The 17,479-nt window shown below is 33.4% G+C and overlaps 2 protein-coding genes across 2 annotated transcripts; one reads left to right on the top strand and one right to left on the bottom strand.

The window, feature by feature from the left end:
• The first annotated feature begins 9,624 nt into the window (after positions 1 to 9,624).
• On the top strand, positions 9,625 to 13,135 carry LOC104892922 (hypothetical protein). The gene is made up of 3 exons (XM_010678948.4): positions 9,625 to 9,862; positions 10,796 to 10,967; positions 12,866 to 13,135. The coding sequence occupies exons 1-3, from the start codon at positions 9,670 to 9,672 to the stop codon at positions 12,957 to 12,959; spliced, it is 459 nt and encodes a 152-aa protein (XP_010677250.1). The 5' UTR covers positions 9,625 to 9,669; the 3' UTR covers positions 12,960 to 13,135.
• Positions 13,136 to 13,849: 714 nt separating this feature from the next.
• LOC104892932 (probable beta-1,3-galactosyltransferase 8) lies at positions 13,850 to 15,860 on the bottom strand. The gene is made up of 8 exons (XM_010678959.4): positions 15,609 to 15,860; positions 15,455 to 15,519; positions 15,154 to 15,347; positions 14,771 to 15,028; positions 14,578 to 14,665; positions 14,373 to 14,498; positions 14,155 to 14,264; positions 13,850 to 13,998 (listed from the first exon to the last, which is right to left on the bottom strand). Exons 1-8 carry the CDS (start codon positions 15,858 to 15,860, stop codon positions 13,850 to 13,852), a joined length of 1,242 nt encoding a protein of 413 aa, XP_010677261.3.
• Between the last annotated feature and the right edge of the window lie 1,619 nt (positions 15,861 to 17,479).

Raw genomic sequence — 17,479 nt, 5'->3', positions numbered from 1 at the left:
AACCTGATAACCACCAACCTGAACCCGACTCGAAACTGACCCAAACCGCTATTGTCCTGACCTGATAAGTATCCGACCCACGCATGACCTGAACTTGAAAGCACCTACCACAAATTTGTTCCGTATCCGATTCGAAAATCAGACTTTTTTCGAAATATCCGAAAATCAAAAATACGGATCAGACATCTGAAATTTCCGATCTAATCGACGAATAATCGAATCAGATTATCCGGATCGAATCTTTTTACACACCCCTAACTGCAAGTGTAGGGGTTAGTGCGGTTTTTATCTTGGAACTTTCATTTTTTTTCTGTTAAGAACCTATACTATTTTGTTGTTTTGTAAAGGATTTGATAATGAACTTTAGTTTTTTTTTTTTTTTGAGTTAAACTTAATGGCAATGTGAAATAAAGGACTAAAATAAAGAAAAAATGTATATTATTTAATAGTGATGAATATTTTGTATTAGTTTTTTTTTTTTTGTGAATGGGAATGGGAAGTTATCATGAATAAAACGCCTTACGACATCCAACCATAATGGATTTTAGATGACTCAACATCTTTAAAGCTTGATGTAATGGTAACCTGAAATTTGACCTTTATCTCTGTTAACACCCCGATAATTCTCTCTTTCTAGAAAATACTTTTATAACGAATCTAGAGAATTACCCAGGCATTATCGCCCGTGTGAAAACGTTTCGGCTTACTCAGAATTTTGCAGCGGAAAACAATTACTAAAATAAAATCAACTTTATTAAACTTATGAAATAAATAACTGTTTCGAAACTAAAGCACACCAACTAAAAACCTCAAACTTAAGTAAAGATGTCCCTACGAAAACAACTTCAACTATACTAAGTATAAGCCTCTCCATTCCAGATTCCCAATGCAATGCATCTGCAAACCTGTAATGTCAATGCAATACTGACTCTGCTCACCAGAAGGATCATCACAGGATCAATAGGCAAAGCCATGATCACACACACAAACAGCACGTAATCAGCAAAGCTGAGTACTACATATCAGACATAAATAATCCTAAACATGATACTACAACATAAAATAATAATAAGCATATAAAAACTGCAGATGACTCTTACTGAACTAGACTCTAAACTTTTATTTCTTCTTTAAATGGAATAGTTATGGGACGAGTTGTCTATACTGAAGTAGGAGATATGGGAGCTACCACATATTCCAATTGACCTGCGATATCGAGGAACCTTTGAGCTAAAAGGAAAGGTGATCAATCCAATCCTAGGAAAATACATATCACGGGGGACTATGTATCCCAACCCTTAGTGTCCAACTCTAGACGTGCACCAGTCTAAAGTCTATAACCTATCTCGTTTCACTTTACGTTGCATTCATTTTATACTTGTGTTGACACCAACCAAGCACACAACACTCACAACTAATACTCACATAACATCACAAAACTCCTTTTTAATCTTAGAATCAACAAGTGTTCACAACTTATCATTCAAGACTCTTTTATTTCTTTTTATTCTTTACTAACTTGCCTGTTGAACCTAGCCAACAGTAAACTGTACCTTTATATAGGTATAACTCAAATTACCAAATAAGATCCACGGTTCTTATAAGATAAATAAATAAACTCAGAATCTATGTAACACATGATTCAACTTACTTACATTAATTCACTCACGAATTAATACATGAACTGAACTTATCTGCTTGCATCAAACTTCCATACAAACATACATATTCATAACTATTCTAGTTTACATGTAGCACATAGGCAAAATACATGTAAAACAATTTCAGTAAATCATATATATGAACAACAAGGTCCTATACATGATACTAATAAATAAAAACATCCCTAAGGCATGTTTCTAACCATATAGCACGTAGACTATGTACGTACCTTGTGTAAACGCAACGGTAGGCCACTTTTTCGATCTAAAAGTCCCCTACAACGAATTCTCCGCCTAGAACAATAAAATAACCAAGTAAATACTTGAATTAAAAAAAATTACAGCAACTTTAAAAACGTCCCAAACCCTTTTAAACGTCTTTAAAAAATCGTTTTTATAATTTAAACTCTCGTTATTTTTAACCCCTAGTATAGTACAACTATTCTAGTGATTAAAAATCATTAAAGCCTTAAAATACTAACTTTCTGAATTTCCAGCATTTATAAAATTTTCTAAACCTTCTGAAAATATTTTAAATGCATATAAAAATCGTATTCTAATCTAAATTCATATTTATACTTTAAATATACGGTTTTCTAGTGTTTAAAACCCTAAAAACCCTATCTTTCATGATTAAAACTAAAAATAATAAATCTGAATTTTTTTTTACTTTTATACATATGAATTGAATCGAAAATATATTCTTCATAATAAATGAGGAAAAATTGTGAATAACCACCTGCCAGATACCCTTGTTTCAAAATAACCACCCCAATTTCATTTGCATTTAAATAACCACCTCTACTTAGCTTCACGTTTTTAAATACCCACCTCTTGATAGAAAAAGGTGACTCCGTTACCTCTGAGGCCTGTTGACACGCTTTTTATTAAATTTCCCGCCAATTTTCCTCGACTTTGACCTATATATATATCTATATATATATATCTAACATTTACAAACCTAATCTAAACAAATTTGGCAAAGATTTACTTCAATTCCACTGTGATTTCTCTTGAAGCTCAAATTCAGGTATGTTCTTTGCAATTTCTAGGGTTTTAATGAAATTTCTAGGGTCAAGTGCTGAAAGTTTGGATGCATAATAACTAAGGTAACTGAACCCCCCCCCCCATACTGAACCACCTTCCTCCCTTTAATAATCTTCTTAGCGAAATCCCCACCAACTTGAAGCCTAATTTGATATTTCGACATTCTAGCAAGGACAAAACTAAAATTAGGATTCTACCAATTTCATAAGGCAATCAACAGCAATTAAAAATCAATCAAAAACGGAAAAGCAATTGCTTAACCAAGCTTCTAATTACTTAATTGAATAATTTATACATAGATTAGTATAGTATAAAGGTTAAAGTTTCAGTTTTTTACCTTGTTTAGGGCATATAATCAACTTCACTGGGCCCCAACTTCACGACACAATGCAGTAACACCACCGTCACTTACACCTTCTTCTCACTGTAAAAAACTAAGTTGCAGATTAGAGAGAAAAGAATCTTGTCCAGAAAATTGAATGAAGAATTTAAAATGGGGAGGGGAAGGTGAAACAATAATAGAAGTTTGAAGAAGAAAGACGAGAGAGGAAAGAGAGAATAAGAAGAAAAGTATGAAATGCGTAGTTTGTTGGAGGGAGATTAGGTCAGTCAAAAAAAAAAAAAATGGGCCCCACTGTTAACGGCGTCACCTTTTTCTGTTAAGAGGTGGGTATTTAAAAACGTGAAGCTAAGTAAAGGTGGTTATTTAAATGCAAATGAAATTGGGGTGGTTATTTTGAAACAAGGGTATCTGGCAGGTGGTTATTCACAATTTTTCCAATAAATGATAACTTAAATCATAAACATGTAAATAGTAATAAAATAACAATAAAAATTAGGACTTTAATGGAATCTTAAGGGAGAAGTAAAGAAAACAACCGAAATTGGAGGAGGAAGAGCAGCGCCGGACTGAAGGACAGCATGGCAGCAGGGTTTCGGCTTCAAGAAAATATTTGTGACGTTTCTTGTTCAACAAGAAATGTTACTTAGCGAAGAAGAAACGATTTTTGAGAGCAAAACAGGAACTCACGCACAAAGAGATAGGAGAGAGAAAATGTCGAGTGAGGGAGAGAGAGAATTCAGAAGTACGTGCAAGGGAGGAGAGAGAAAATAGAATGTAGGGCAAAATATTTGGGTTTTTAGGATATTTAAATAGGCTAATCCTTTTGGGCTTAGGAAAAAAAATTTCAATAATTAAAACTTTGATGACTAACAAGATGGGCTTATTAGGACTTTAGTCATCAAATTATCCTTTCCCTTTTTATTATTTTTGGGCTTTCGATTCCATTAAGTTTTCTTTTCAAATATGCTTTTAATAATTAAACTCTTATTTAAAACATGCTTAATTAAAATATTACAAGTTTTATTAAGCCATGAAAAATATTTTTAGTTGACTTTTAAAATAGTCAACCCTTTTTTTAAAAAGTCAAACCATTTTCCAAACTCATTTGGATTTAAATATAATCACATAAATACTTTAATATATTTATGAAAATCCTTTAAAAATGTGGGGGATTACAATCTCGATATTCTTGATTTTCAGTCGGAGAGTATGATTTCTCATATCTGCAAAACGATGCTTCACCATTTCCACAAATCTGCAAGATGAAACATCCAAATCTATATCCTTGAATCCATACACAAAAAATAAACAAAAAAAGGACTAACCGACCCACCATGAAGGGGGTGATTACAAATCCATAAAGGGAACCAAAGTCATCACACTGATGGGACTTATTGAAACCATAAACCTAGCAGGACAAAAAAAACAAAGAAAGACAAAAGAAAGGGAAGGGAAAGAGGGCTCGACGGCCACTAGCGAGGTGACATCTGTCGAGCCCCCCATCGCTTGGGGTTTTCCATGATGTGTTCCTTTGAAAAAAAGGTTTTACGAGAGAGAGAAAGAAAGAATAAGCCCTAAATTTTGACTTTGAATTCCCTATTTTATATTGGTTTTCAAATATGTAGGAGTATCTTTTCTTCAGCTCTACTATCTTATATTTTCATTCTAGCCCTTAGTTGTTATATGAAAGTATATACATGTAGAAAAAAAATTCCAATTTTAAGTTAACATTGTTAAATTTGACCTCCTTAATAGATAAAAAAAATATAGGTCGTTAACAAAATGAAACAACACAGTATAAGTCTTTATAAGTGATAAACTGTCGTACACCTGTCAAAAATAATTCCTGCAAAATCTTCTAACAATGTAGTAAGGTAAGTAGGGCTGAAGCCACAGAGAGATGGTCGTTTTAATCTAGTTTCTAAGGTATAGTGGAACTAAACAAGATCACAAATATTTGAATTAAAGTTCTAAACTAATCAAACTATGAAAATCAAACTAAAAAAGGATCTAGGGTAATGGTTCACCATGTTTATAACTATAATCTATCAAAATATCATCAATAATGCAATTAATCAGATATCTAAAGCACATGTTAATCCTACGGCCGGGTCTTAATGCTCTCAAATCAACATATGCTAGTACGTTCGCTCAACAAAATCAGATTTGCAAATTGTAGGTAAGCCTCTAAAGAGTACTATCTTTCGATCTATGACTCGATATTATCAATATTTAATCAAACAATTGATCAGATTGCAAGATTGACAATAAAAACACTAATCAATTAGAAAAATAAGTAACTAATCAGACCTTCAATAAATATCAATCCATAATCATATCATATAAACATGGATTCCTAAATCCTAGAAAATAAGACTACTCAATCATGAAACAAAGAATAAAAACTACATCTACCAAGGAAAACATAACCAAAGAAATCAATGAAAGAAAAGAGATGAAAATAATAAACTCATGAATTAATGATGAAGAATAACAACTAGGGTTTACTAAAAAAGTAGAGAAGAAAAAGAAGAAGAAAACTAAACTAAAACCTCTCATGTCCCCATCATATGGTCTATCATTACATTATTTGTTCAATTTTACTCCTTTTATCTCTCCTACTTTAACCCCCTTTTTATCTGAACTTCTAATCTTTGCCCCAAAATTACTTAAAATCGTCCAAAAAAAAATTAAAATTACTTTTTTAACCCCCACCCAACAACCACCCTTCTTACCTCATTCTTTCTCTTTCAACCCCCAACCCGACCTCCTGTTTCTTCTTCCTCCACCAGTAAACCTGTCGTTTCTTCTTCCTCAATACCCAACCTTCTGGTTCTTCTTCCTCAATACCCCAACCTTCTGGTTCTTCTTCCTCAATACCCCAACCTCCCGTTTCTTCTTCCTCCACCATTAAACCTGGAAATCGGGCCTCCCCTTCACCTTCTTCCTCTTCTCTTCTGTGGCGCTGGTTTCCAGCGAAATTTTTTTAGGGTCGTGGGCGAACGTCCGCCTTGGATGTTCGCCCAATGGCCCGAACATCTAGACCAGACGTTCGGGCCATGGGGCGAACGTCCACGGCGGACATTCGCCCACGACCCTAAAAAAATTTCGCTAGTTTTTGCGGGTGGGTGATGGAGGCCGCGAATGGGTGGAGAAGGTCGCAGGTGGGTGGTGGAGGTAGGTGAGGTGGAGGTCACGAATGGGTGGATAAGATCGCGGGTGGGTGGAGAAGGTCGCATGTGGGTGGTGGAGGTAGGTGATGGCGGTGGAGGTAGGTGATGGGTGGAGAAGGTAGGTGGTGGTGGTGAGGGTGGTGGAGGTAGGTGGTAGTGGTGTGGAAAAGAGGAAGGGTAAAATAGTTTATAAAAATATACTTGGGGAGATTTTAAGTAGTTTTAGGGCAATGTTTAACAAACCTCCTTTTTATTTGTTTATTTATCTTAACCCTTTTCTCTCCCCTACTTTACCCACCTCACACCCCACACAAATTGATTCTCATTGGTATATGTAGTAACAATAACAAGGAAGATCTTTAGGAAATGGAGGGAGTATTGTGTAAAAATAAGGAGGGAGAGAGAGAGAGAGAGAGAGAGTGAAAACCTAATATAATTAATACTAGGCAACCTAACATGACTAGGAAAGTAAGTTACAAATCAATATATATATATATATATATATATATATATTATATATATTAATATTTATATATATGAGAAACTTTTCGAGAGCATAGAGCGCGCCACATAGGATTTTCATGTCATCAATATTATTATTTTTCTTTTTAACAAAAATAGAGTTCTTCATAGATTTAAATACTTATATATAATTACTTTTGCTACGTAATTCAGAATATTATAATTTTTGTACCACTGGATAGTGCTAACATTTTATAATAGGTCCAATTTACAGAATTAGACATATTATCTTTTAAAACCTCAGCCTTAATTGCTCCACTAAATCAAACTAATTTAGTATTGCAACAAAATTTTAAAGTAAAAAATATTATTACAACAAAACTAAAATCTATAGCGATAAAGTTACATATATATATTAGAATTTTGGATCATGAAAAAATTAGAGTTTGATTTTGGAAAAAAAAAAACCTTAGAATATTATAGAGAACTCCATCTAACATGTCATATTACTATTTTTTTTTTTTATAAAAAAAAATAGTATTCTCTATAGAGATAAATACATATAAGGTGTTTAGGATAAGTGAACATTACATTCGGATTTTAGATAAGAAACCTAAATTATTATACTATGTAAATTGAATATAAATTCGCAATATTATGTAATTTTTTTTACCACTGGAGAGTGCTCAAAATATGTTTCGAAATAAGTTTCATATATAATATAGTTTTACGGCTTATGAAATTTATTTATTTGGATGAAAAATAACATGTAAAAATAATTACATGTAAAAATAATTATAAAAATAGCGTATTATATGCGGGACAATATTAATTATATCTTTGAAAATCATAATTTTAATTATATCTTTGGTCTATAAAAATATATTTTGGGCGATTTTAAGTATTTTATGGGCGATGTTTAACAATCAACCAGAATAAACAAGATGTTCCAGACTAATTCTCCAAGGAGAGAGAAAATGGAGAGCCACCTCTTACCCAATAATAGGGCTCTTGAGTGTTTCTTCATGGAGACACTTTGCAAAGTGGCTCTAGTCTTGGGGGAGATACCATTCGGGTTGATGGAGAGGTGGATTTCCAATGTGTGGGACCCACTTCTTACTGCAATTACTTAAATTCTATTATCTTCATGCAACCATTTAATGATCTTTTTTATAAAAATTTAAAACAAGATGGTAATAATTACTATGCTAACAACTATAATTTTCCTTAATCTATAAAATGAGCCTAATATTGGATGTTTTACTATCTTTTTCATAGTATAAAAGTGTTGTATAATTTAAAAATTAGTTTTTTATGTTGTAGGTTAATTCTTCATTCCATGCCATATTTATGAAATTAAATATTAGCACTCATAATTAATATTATTTTTAAAAAATTCTACATTGCATAAATTATGAAAAAGATTAATTTATAATAAATTTAATTTACATGAATAACTTTATTTATATAACTTTGATCATAATATGAAATGAGGTTCGTTTATTGATACGAGGAACACAAAATAATGAAAAGTTGAATGGAGAATTCTTTAAAGAGTTTTATTGTTGTTGGGTGTTTTTAGACATGACTCTTGAGAGTAGCTTGAAGAGAGAGAATATGAGAGATAGTGTGGAGAGCTAGTTGGAGAGACACCAACCATTGTACATACTTTTTTTCCAATTAGTTCTCCAACTAGCTCTCCAAGGAGAGAGAAAATGGAGAGCCACCTCTTACCCAACAATGGGACTCTGAGGTGTATCTTGGCCCTTGGGTGTCTCTCCATGAAAACACTTGCAAAGTAGCTCTTGGGAGAGATACCATTTGGATGGAAGTAAAGATGTCTCTCCAATGTGTGAAGCCCACATACTATTGAAATTACTAATTTTTTTCCTATTCTTGCAACCATTTATTGAACTTTTCTATAAACAAAAATTATTATAAGAGACGGTCTAATTTTAATATAAAAGTAGACCTAATCATTAAATGGATTAAACTAGTCACCGAAAGTAATTAACCTAGTCACTATTGAATTTATTCTCTTCTTAATATTGAGCTTATCTCTTTTTAATATTGGGCTTATCGTTGCCTAATTTTAATTTAAAAATAGACGGTTTCTTACAAGACAAACTCTTCTATAAAAATGAAAAAGATATGGTTATAATTACTATCCCAAAATCTATAATTTTGGTTTATGTATAGAATAAGCCTAATTTTGGATATATTTCATATACAAAATCTACAATCTTTTTTTAATTTATGAAATTAAATATTAGCATTAAAAATTAACTTTAAAAAAAAAAAAAATCCACAATACATAAATTATGAAAAGGATAATTTTTTTTTGTAATTATGTTTAATTTACATGAATAACATAATTTATATAACTTTAATCATAAAATGAAATGAGGTTCATTTATTAATATAAGGACCACAAAACAATAAAAAAGTTGAATGAAGAGCTATTAAAAGAATTTTATTATTATTGGGTGTTTTTAGATATACTTCTTGAAATTACCTTGAAGAGAGAGAATAGATAAAAGAGACTGGAGAGCTAGTTCCAGACCATGTACCATTATACTCCCTCAATCCCAAACTATAGTTCCCATTTTCATTTTGGATGTCCCAAAATATAGTTCTCATTTTCATATTTAGTTCCACATTTGTAATTTGTTTAGAAAAATCGTTTCTCATCATTTATTTGCTTCTTGAATTTTGTTTATTCAACCAAAATGTTTCAATTAAAGTTTTTTTTTTTATTAATTGTTCCCCGTTCTCTCTCCTAAAATCGTTTTTCTATACAATATTTATTTAAATAAATAAAAAATCTTTAATTATCTCTCTTATATTCTACTTGCATAAATTTCCCTAAAAAAAAAAAAGAAAAATGGGAACTATGTCTTGGGACGGAGTCACGGAGGGAGTAGTACATGGGTGAGCATAAGAAATAGTAAGAATGAAGGTAAAAACAGCAGAGAGGAATTAAATGAGAAGAAGAGGAGAAAGAGAGAGAAAAAAGTGGAGTGGAGAAATGATGAATGGCGGAGATGACAGAGACGCAGACAAAGGATTAATATGGAAACTTCCAGTACTCAAAACTAAGGAGTTGGGCAAAATTGGCCCAGCTTTCGCCTTCGGAGCTGGCTGCGGTTTCGGCTTCGGTGTCGGCCTTATCGGCGGTACACATTACACAATACCAACTACTTCCATTCTTTCCTTGTTAGCTTAAACCCTAATTTTTCTACTCAAATCTGTTTTTTTTGTTTGGAAGATTTAATCAAATTGTCTACTTATTGAGCTGAATTGAATACGGAAAGTTTCAACAATTGAATTTAAAGAGGAATTTAGGTGTTATAACAAGTTGAATTTGATCAGAAAAAACTTTAGCAGCAAAGATGAAATGTTAAGTTGTGACTTGTGATTAAGGATATTCTTTTTAATCTACTTATTAATGTGCTAATGTGTATTGTCTAAGAATTATGGTTATAATGCGACTGAAAATGCAGAATTTTGCTGACAATTGTTGTAATTTGGCCTGAAGTTCAATTTATAGCTAGTTGAGTAAAATCACAATTTTTGGAGCTGGTATGCTCACCGATGAGTTTACGATGGATATATGTTAACAAAAAACTAGCTTGAATTGCTTGCAAAGGAGTTAATATGAAAGGCATTGCAAAGGTTCTTAATTAGTTTGATGAATGCTGTATTTCCCTCATCGTGTGTCAATAATTCAGGACAAGATTTTGCTGTATGAAATATTGAATTCTCGTTTTTGAGACACTTGGATACATACCCATATCTAATCTTCGAATTGTGAATTGGGGTTATGTAGCGACAAACATCCAACACAGATACTTGTTTAGTTGTTGGACTCGATTATTTGTGTCTAAGGAGTACATATCCATGTTGGAGTACTAGGTACCTAATATGGAGCAGGGGTATGTAAGGTGAAATGGAGAGTCCATATGAGCAATATAATGTTTTGTTGGTATGATGATATTAGCTTCTCCATTATACATACTGATGCTGTATTGCTTACAGATAGCCATCATTTAATATTTTATACTGAATTTTAGGAGTTGAAACTCTGCTGAATCCATTTGATCTCACAGGTGTGGGCTTTGGCCCTGGGATTCCGGGACTGCAGTTTGGTTTTGGCATTGGTGCTGGATGTGGTGTTGGTTTGGGTTTTGGATATGGCATTGGCAAAGGTAATGCTTATGATGAGGGCAGAAGATACTCAAATATTGGGAAGCCTTTTAATGGGTCAACCATTCCATCTCAGTAAGTACACTGGTTTCTTTGTATTGTAAATTAAACTAGTTCAACAATTCTGTTGTTTCCATCATATTCAAACGTTATATTGGTCTGTTATTTCGGTCTAACAAACTGATAGAAGGCTAAATCTGGTAGGAGATAGATCTTTCTAGTTTCTTTTCTATAGCATATATACATATGGTAGGTCTCAATTGTCGGCGATTGTTTCCCCTTCTTTTTGTGTCTGGCTCCTCTTGAACTTATGATCTGTCTGTATATTGATTTCATTTGACTCTGACTTTTGAGATAATCTAAATAAAGAAAGGAAACAAGATTGTTCCCGTCCATCTCTCTATCTACCTATATGCATTTGTGGTTGTTGTGCCTTGGGAGAAAGAGGAAGGGGGGAGGTTGCTGAAGTGAAATGCAACAGGAATAAGTCTAAATTGGCACGAGACTAAGTTTAAATTGGTGGAGAAGGAAATTGAGCGTCTGGTTGAAGATTCACCATATCAGCATCTTGCTAAAATATTAAGCGTTCCTTGTCATTTACATTAACGACAAGCTTGTCTTGGTCCTTTTGGGTGGCTAGACGATGACCACATCACAAACACCAAAAGTATAATTCTTAGAAATGATCAGTACACCAGAACTCACTAAAACATTATCGATCCATTTTCAAACTTTTATGAAGTATTAGGTCTGGGGTATAATATTATCCTTGCATTAATTCATAATGGACATTTCTAGGATACCTGGTTGATGTGCCTCAATGTCGCTCCTTCCAAGCATGTACTAAGATTATGAGCCCACATATTTGCTATTGTTCCCTTTCTCATCTAGCCAGCAATACAAAGTACTTATTTGAAATAGAGTCATCTAACTTACACTTCTTTTACCAATCCAATCTAAACAGGATACCTGGTTGATTTATACCACCATCAATTGTGTTGTTGCTATCTAATTATTTTTTTGACAAAATGCATCTCTCCCTAGATATTAGTGATAAGTCCTCTGTACTGAGAATAGTGCCACCATCAGGTTTCAGATTGTTCACTATTGAGCCTGAGATTTCTTTTGAACATAACCTGTTCACAAGAAGGATCTCTTGGTGGATTACAGGGTCCTTTTTTTTTTTTTTTTTTTTTTTTGGAAATTTCAGTTCTTTGTGAAGGATTGAGGTTTCAAAGCTTGAGTGAAATCTGCAACTTTCTCGAAAATGTATGAGTTTATCAGGCGTGCATCTCCCATGATTGTTTCTCCAGTCCAGCAGTCACTTATTCCTTTATTAATGTAACCGTGTCCAGCCTTAGTGGTCTGCACGTCCCAGGTTTTGAAAAATTTACCATTCAGAATCAGATAACAAACTAATGCCTTATTCTATGTAGAAATGAGTCCTGACTTTTTGATTCGGGGACATTTTCTAAACCAAATTGTAAAAACACATTACTGAATAGGTGAGTTCTCAAAATCTGATATGTTTATGTCTAAGCATATCATAAATCCAAAATCTTCATTCCCTAAAAAGCACGAAGTATCTTCATTTTATCATGTGTATATGTATAAGTATTAATATTACTCCTACCATATATGAAAATTGCATATTTCTATACAGAAAGTGATACGTGTATTTCTGGATCAGAGGAATATTTGTTATGAAATCTACATTATGGAAACACTTTGCAGGTTTAGTGTTTTGAATCTGATGTTTGACTTGTACATTGTGAGATAATGATTCTAGATCTGAATCCAACTTTTAATCCTTGAAGACTGAAATGTTTTGCTTCCGGTGTATTCCTGAAATATCTCACTGAGTAGTGAATTATTAGGAATAGCTTGTCATTTTAGCTATTCTGATTGCTTAAATTTTCATATTACTCTTCGTTGCATCAATGCATTTGGTTATCATTCGTGTGCTTTTTCAGGGATGAGATGGGTGCACTGGTTGATGAGCTTGTTATTAACTCCAAGAAGCTAATTGTCGCTGCTTCAAAGGAAATCGACAAATGGAGACGATAGGCAGGAGTTTACTAGTTCCTAGTGTAGCTACTATGAATCTTCTTAATAGTATTAATTGTTGCTCCTAAGGTGGAGCACATGTAAATTCTCCAAAAGGCATGCATACATGATAGAGCCATATCCTTTGTATATTGTTGAATATACATTATGGTATATACTGTTTATCTTGGTTCAAATGCTTCATTTTGGCCTTTTCTCCCTACCTAGTTTTCCATTTATTCATTTATTAATTGATAATAAATCTGTTGCATTTGCCAACTTTCTGTGATAGTTGATGAATTTTATGATTTTTTTTCTTTTGTGATATGATAATTAGTCCTTGAATCCATGAATATGATTTCGTACTTGAATCCATGAAGATGGTTTCGTACTTGAATCCATGAAGATGGTTTCGTACTTCTATTCCTCTTTCAATCCGATTCTGAAGCCAACATATTAGGATTCCTAGACATAAGGACGAGTTCTTGATTTTTAATTTCCTTCCTCGAGTTAATTAATAACGGGTTCCCGGAGCATATACCATAAAGATATTGCAACTTCCTCTTTCACCTGATTTGCTCTAATTGCATCCCGTTCTTTTATTGTGCATAATAATTGAATGTAGAAGGTTATGGAAAAAGACAGACATGAGAAAACTATGTTCCTTATTTTTAGTTCTTGAGACTTGCTTTTCTAGATAAAACTAATATAAGCAAGTATTACTGATTTATGCAATTGTTATAGCCCCCTCGCTTCCCAAAAGTACTCCAAAACAGAGAAGGCTTCAATAATACAGTTTAACAAAAAGGTACAGTAAATTTAGAATTGACCACCCTCCAACAGAAGAAGTTTCTATTCTGTTATATCCTTCTGTATCATCTATCCCTTGACATGCCAGGCTCTTGGTAGTCTTAGAGATCAACATTCCAAACTGCATCATCTCCTTCTCCGCAAGCATTGTGCACTTCTTTCATCCTCTCGATGGATTTGCATATTCCGCTGCACGACCAGTCGAATGATGCTACACATACATTTCCTGCCTGTGTTTTCCACTCACAATCTTTCACGCGTTTGAGGATGAATGTTTGAGTTAGATGTAAAGTAAAACAAACTTTCAAATGATTTGTAGCTTTATTATTGTCACTAATAAATTGCATTAAGATTAACGGTCATTGTATATAGTGAGATAATGAAGCGAACAGAGGTAATAGCATACCTGGAGGCGTTCCACAACACATGGTCCGATCGTTCACATGCTCAACTTCTAAGCCAAATAACCAGGAGCCCAGAGAAACATCTTCATTAGCATAGCGGTGTAGAATGGGTCTGTAAATTTTGTTAATAATCAGTTTTTATGACGAGATGAGGAGTCATTTGTTCTCTGCTAAAAGTAATACTGTAGTAAAGATACTCTGAAGATTATGAATAACTCACGCATTAATCGATATGTAAGCTGCAAGATCCTTAGAAATGCCGTAAAGTTGACCAGTAGCATGTCTGAAATATTTGTTCCCCTCTGATCCGAATTTCCAGTACTCTGGTTCATGATACTTTACACCCCTGCACTAATATGTTAGAACTTTGTGCAAGTCTTAAAGAACTTTGATTTTATTTTGAGTTTATGCATGTTAATACTCACTTCTGAGAAAGAACAGGTCCAGATTTCATGCAGCCAATGTAGATTCTCGGCTTTGATCGATGTCTTGCCAGAGTACTGACTAGCATACCTATCAAACAGTACATTTAGCAGGATTCATACTGTTAAAATATGAGGCTTTAGTTTTTAATTCAAGCAGAATTCATAATTTAACAGTAGTATAAATTTCACTGACCCAAGTTTAAGTGAACATCATCATCAACTTTGAAATAAAACTCTGCATTCCAGAGTGAAACTGCTGTTGAAAAATAGAGTCGCGTCTTGGTAGAAAGCTCATGGTAGCCTTCAACATGGTTGAGGCGTAGGAAATCTTTGTACTCGGCTTCTTCAGCGTCAATTGACTTGTCAAGAACCCCTCCAGGTGTTGCGCTGTGTCCTATAACAAACCGAATCACTATGCCTTTTTCTTGCTCTAGTTTCTTTAGTTTCTCACCTGCATCATCAATTTAGCTATCAGGGGATTTGAAAGGGGCGTAGATATTATCACCAATATTAGATCGTACAGATATCAAAAGTTACAAAAACGAACAAAGAATACGACATTGTATAATATTTCACCTTGCGGCATCCATGTTTCTCTAACGGATTCTCTGCGTCTTTTGCTGCTAAATGCAGTATTGATCCCAATTACAACAAAAGCCTTTTGTATACTCTGGTTAGTTGCTTTTTCACCTACAAACTGAGGATCTCCTTGACTTGTCCGAGCTACGGCTAACTCCATCTCCAAAGATGAAATCTTCTTATCAAGTGATCTGCAATTTTTGGTTTTACCAGTTCAAATCAATACAGCATTACAGCTGCAGTTAGAAATTTGGAAACAGGACTACAATACGAAGAGGTTCAGGCTAAATTTGCTTACTGAATTGCTTGGTGTGTCTTAGCAACTTCTCCCATAATATTTCCGGGTTTTCCTTCAACCAGCTTCTAATTAATTTTTAGAAGAAACACGTACAGTTAGGTAACATAGATCACATAAACCATATAAGATAATCTTAATGCTGAAAAAAACTTACGCGCTTGTTATGATCAAGATTCTTGGTTGTTGTTGTTGTCATTTCTGGTTTCTTAGTTTTGATATAATTGGGAATAAGTGAAACCTGATCTTTGACCTCTGAATTATGACGGCTCCAAGTCTGGCTAGTAAAGAGTGTTCCTGCCAGAAAGCTGGCAATGCAGAGTAAAACGATGGCTTTCCCTGGAACAGCTTTTCCTCTCATCTTTTTAGATTCGATATCAGTTTGTAATGGTGACACCATTAGGCACATAATCGATCTTATTCGTGCAACGAGCTTCGATAGTTCCTGTCGAAGTATCACCTCTCGTGAAGTTTGCAACAATAGTATTACATTTGTGCTATTGATAATTAAGTACTTGTAGTTGTATTAATTCAATCTACAATATGGTATGCGAATGCAACTATTTTGATTTTTGTAACTGATGTAGTGATATATAGTAGAAAATTAGTGATCTTTTGCCTGAAATAGCTTTGATATTCTCTATCAAAAGGGCCTTTTATAGAAGGAAATCAAATACAGTATCATGCAAGAATAGCAAGATCATGGGCAAGGAAACGAAATTCCTCTATGAAGAAAAAAACCATTTCTTTGGAATATAATTAGTGATAGAAAATATGACTGAGAAATGAGAATTACATCTTGCAGATAAAGATGGGCTTTTGTTCTTTCTTCTCATGTGCACCCTATGACCCTAACCCTAGTTCATTATAAGTCATTACTATTAACCTACCAAAGTTTATTCAGTTAATAGGCCATGAAAATTACATGGTCAATGTGTATATGTTGCTGCATGAACTAGAAGCAAATGGCCTAAAAATGTCTAGTTTTGGTAATAAGTTAGGTGGTTGGTCCAACCTTATGCTAAGGCAAATTTATACGTTATATGACTCGTATATAGGAACATCACATTATATAGAGAATTGATGATATTCGAGAACATACAAATTAAAGTTAAGCATATATATTTTTTGATTGAAGAAATGAAAGAACTTATTCACATGAGGTAAAATTACATAAAGATTATGCAAAACAAAAAAAAGAAAAGAAAACTAAACGTTTACGTAACAAGCAACAAATATATCGATTAAGTGGTATTTTGGACTTTTGTTTAAGGTGAAAAATAGAAATATTAGATGAGCACGACCTCGAACATGCATTAGAAAAGAGTAATATATATTATATATTTTGAGCGTTAATTAAAACTAACATGATTAGGATGAAATATAGAGAAAAATGAAAAGACAATTTGACCTCAAATTAACTCACAGAAAATTATAATACTCTACCAAAAACAAACAAAAAGAATAAGAGATGAAAAAAGTACCTTGCCAAGGCTGACATATTGATTATTTTAGCAAGAACACCAAGTACTGGTAAACCATCTCCTTTTATTTACTTTTATATTATCTTTTTCTCCTTATATAATTTTCTTGTTGTGTTATACCTTTGAACAACCTTAGTCTAGCAAATTTTATAAAATGAATCAACAATGAGTTTGCATTTTCTTGTATCTCTCATATTAGATGGTCGAACTTCTGCTGCTAGCTAGGGTGGTAGTTCACTCATGTGGTTTCCATGGTCTTAACAAACCCCATTTTAAGTTTTATTTTAGATGCATTCAACTTCAACTTCCTTAATATGTGGCTCCATCCAATTTTCTTTATTTATTTTTTCCCTCTCCAAATTATTCTACTAGGAGCCATATTTTTTCCCAACTAATTGTTATTAAAAAATCTACATTTTCTCACTATATACTCTTTATCATAGTTGTCTTTAATTAATCCATCGTCTTTTCACCACACGATTTACATGGGAAGAAGGTATATCTCTATTATATAACTGAAGGGGGGAGGAAGATGGTGTGTCCT

Source organism: Beta vulgaris, chromosome 1 (assembly GCF_026745355.1).
Source record: "Beta vulgaris subsp. vulgaris cultivar EL10 chromosome 1, EL10.2, whole genome shotgun sequence".
NCBI lineage: Eukaryota > Viridiplantae > Streptophyta > Magnoliopsida > Caryophyllales > Amaranthaceae > Beta > Beta vulgaris.
The sequence above is the reverse complement of the archived record's forward strand: the minus strand, read 5'-3'. Positions and strand labels throughout refer to the sequence as shown.

Coding starts and splice junctions, on each gene's coding strand:
- LOC104892922 (XM_010678948.4), top strand. CDS start 9,670: ATGAGAAGAAGAGGAGAAAGAGAGAGAAAAAAGTGGAGTGGAGAAATG. Junction 9,863..10,795: donor CGGTGTCGGCCTTATCGGCG/GTACACATTACA, acceptor TTGATCTCACAG/GTGTGGGCTTTGGCCCTGGG. Junction 10,968..12,865: donor GGGTCAACCATTCCATCTCA/GTAAGTACACTG, acceptor GTGCTTTTTCAG/GGATGAGATGGGTGCACTGG.
- LOC104892932 (XM_010678959.4), bottom strand. CDS start 15,860: ATGTGCCTAATGGTGTCACCATTACAAACTGATATCGAATCTAAAAAG. Junction 15,348..15,454: donor AAGACACACCAAGCAATTCA/GTAAGCAAATTT, acceptor CAAAAATTGCAG/ATCACTTGATAAGAAGATTT. Junction 15,029..15,153: donor AGAAACATGGATGCCGCAAG/GTGAAATATTAT, acceptor TTGATGATGCAG/GTGAGAAACTAAAGAAACTA.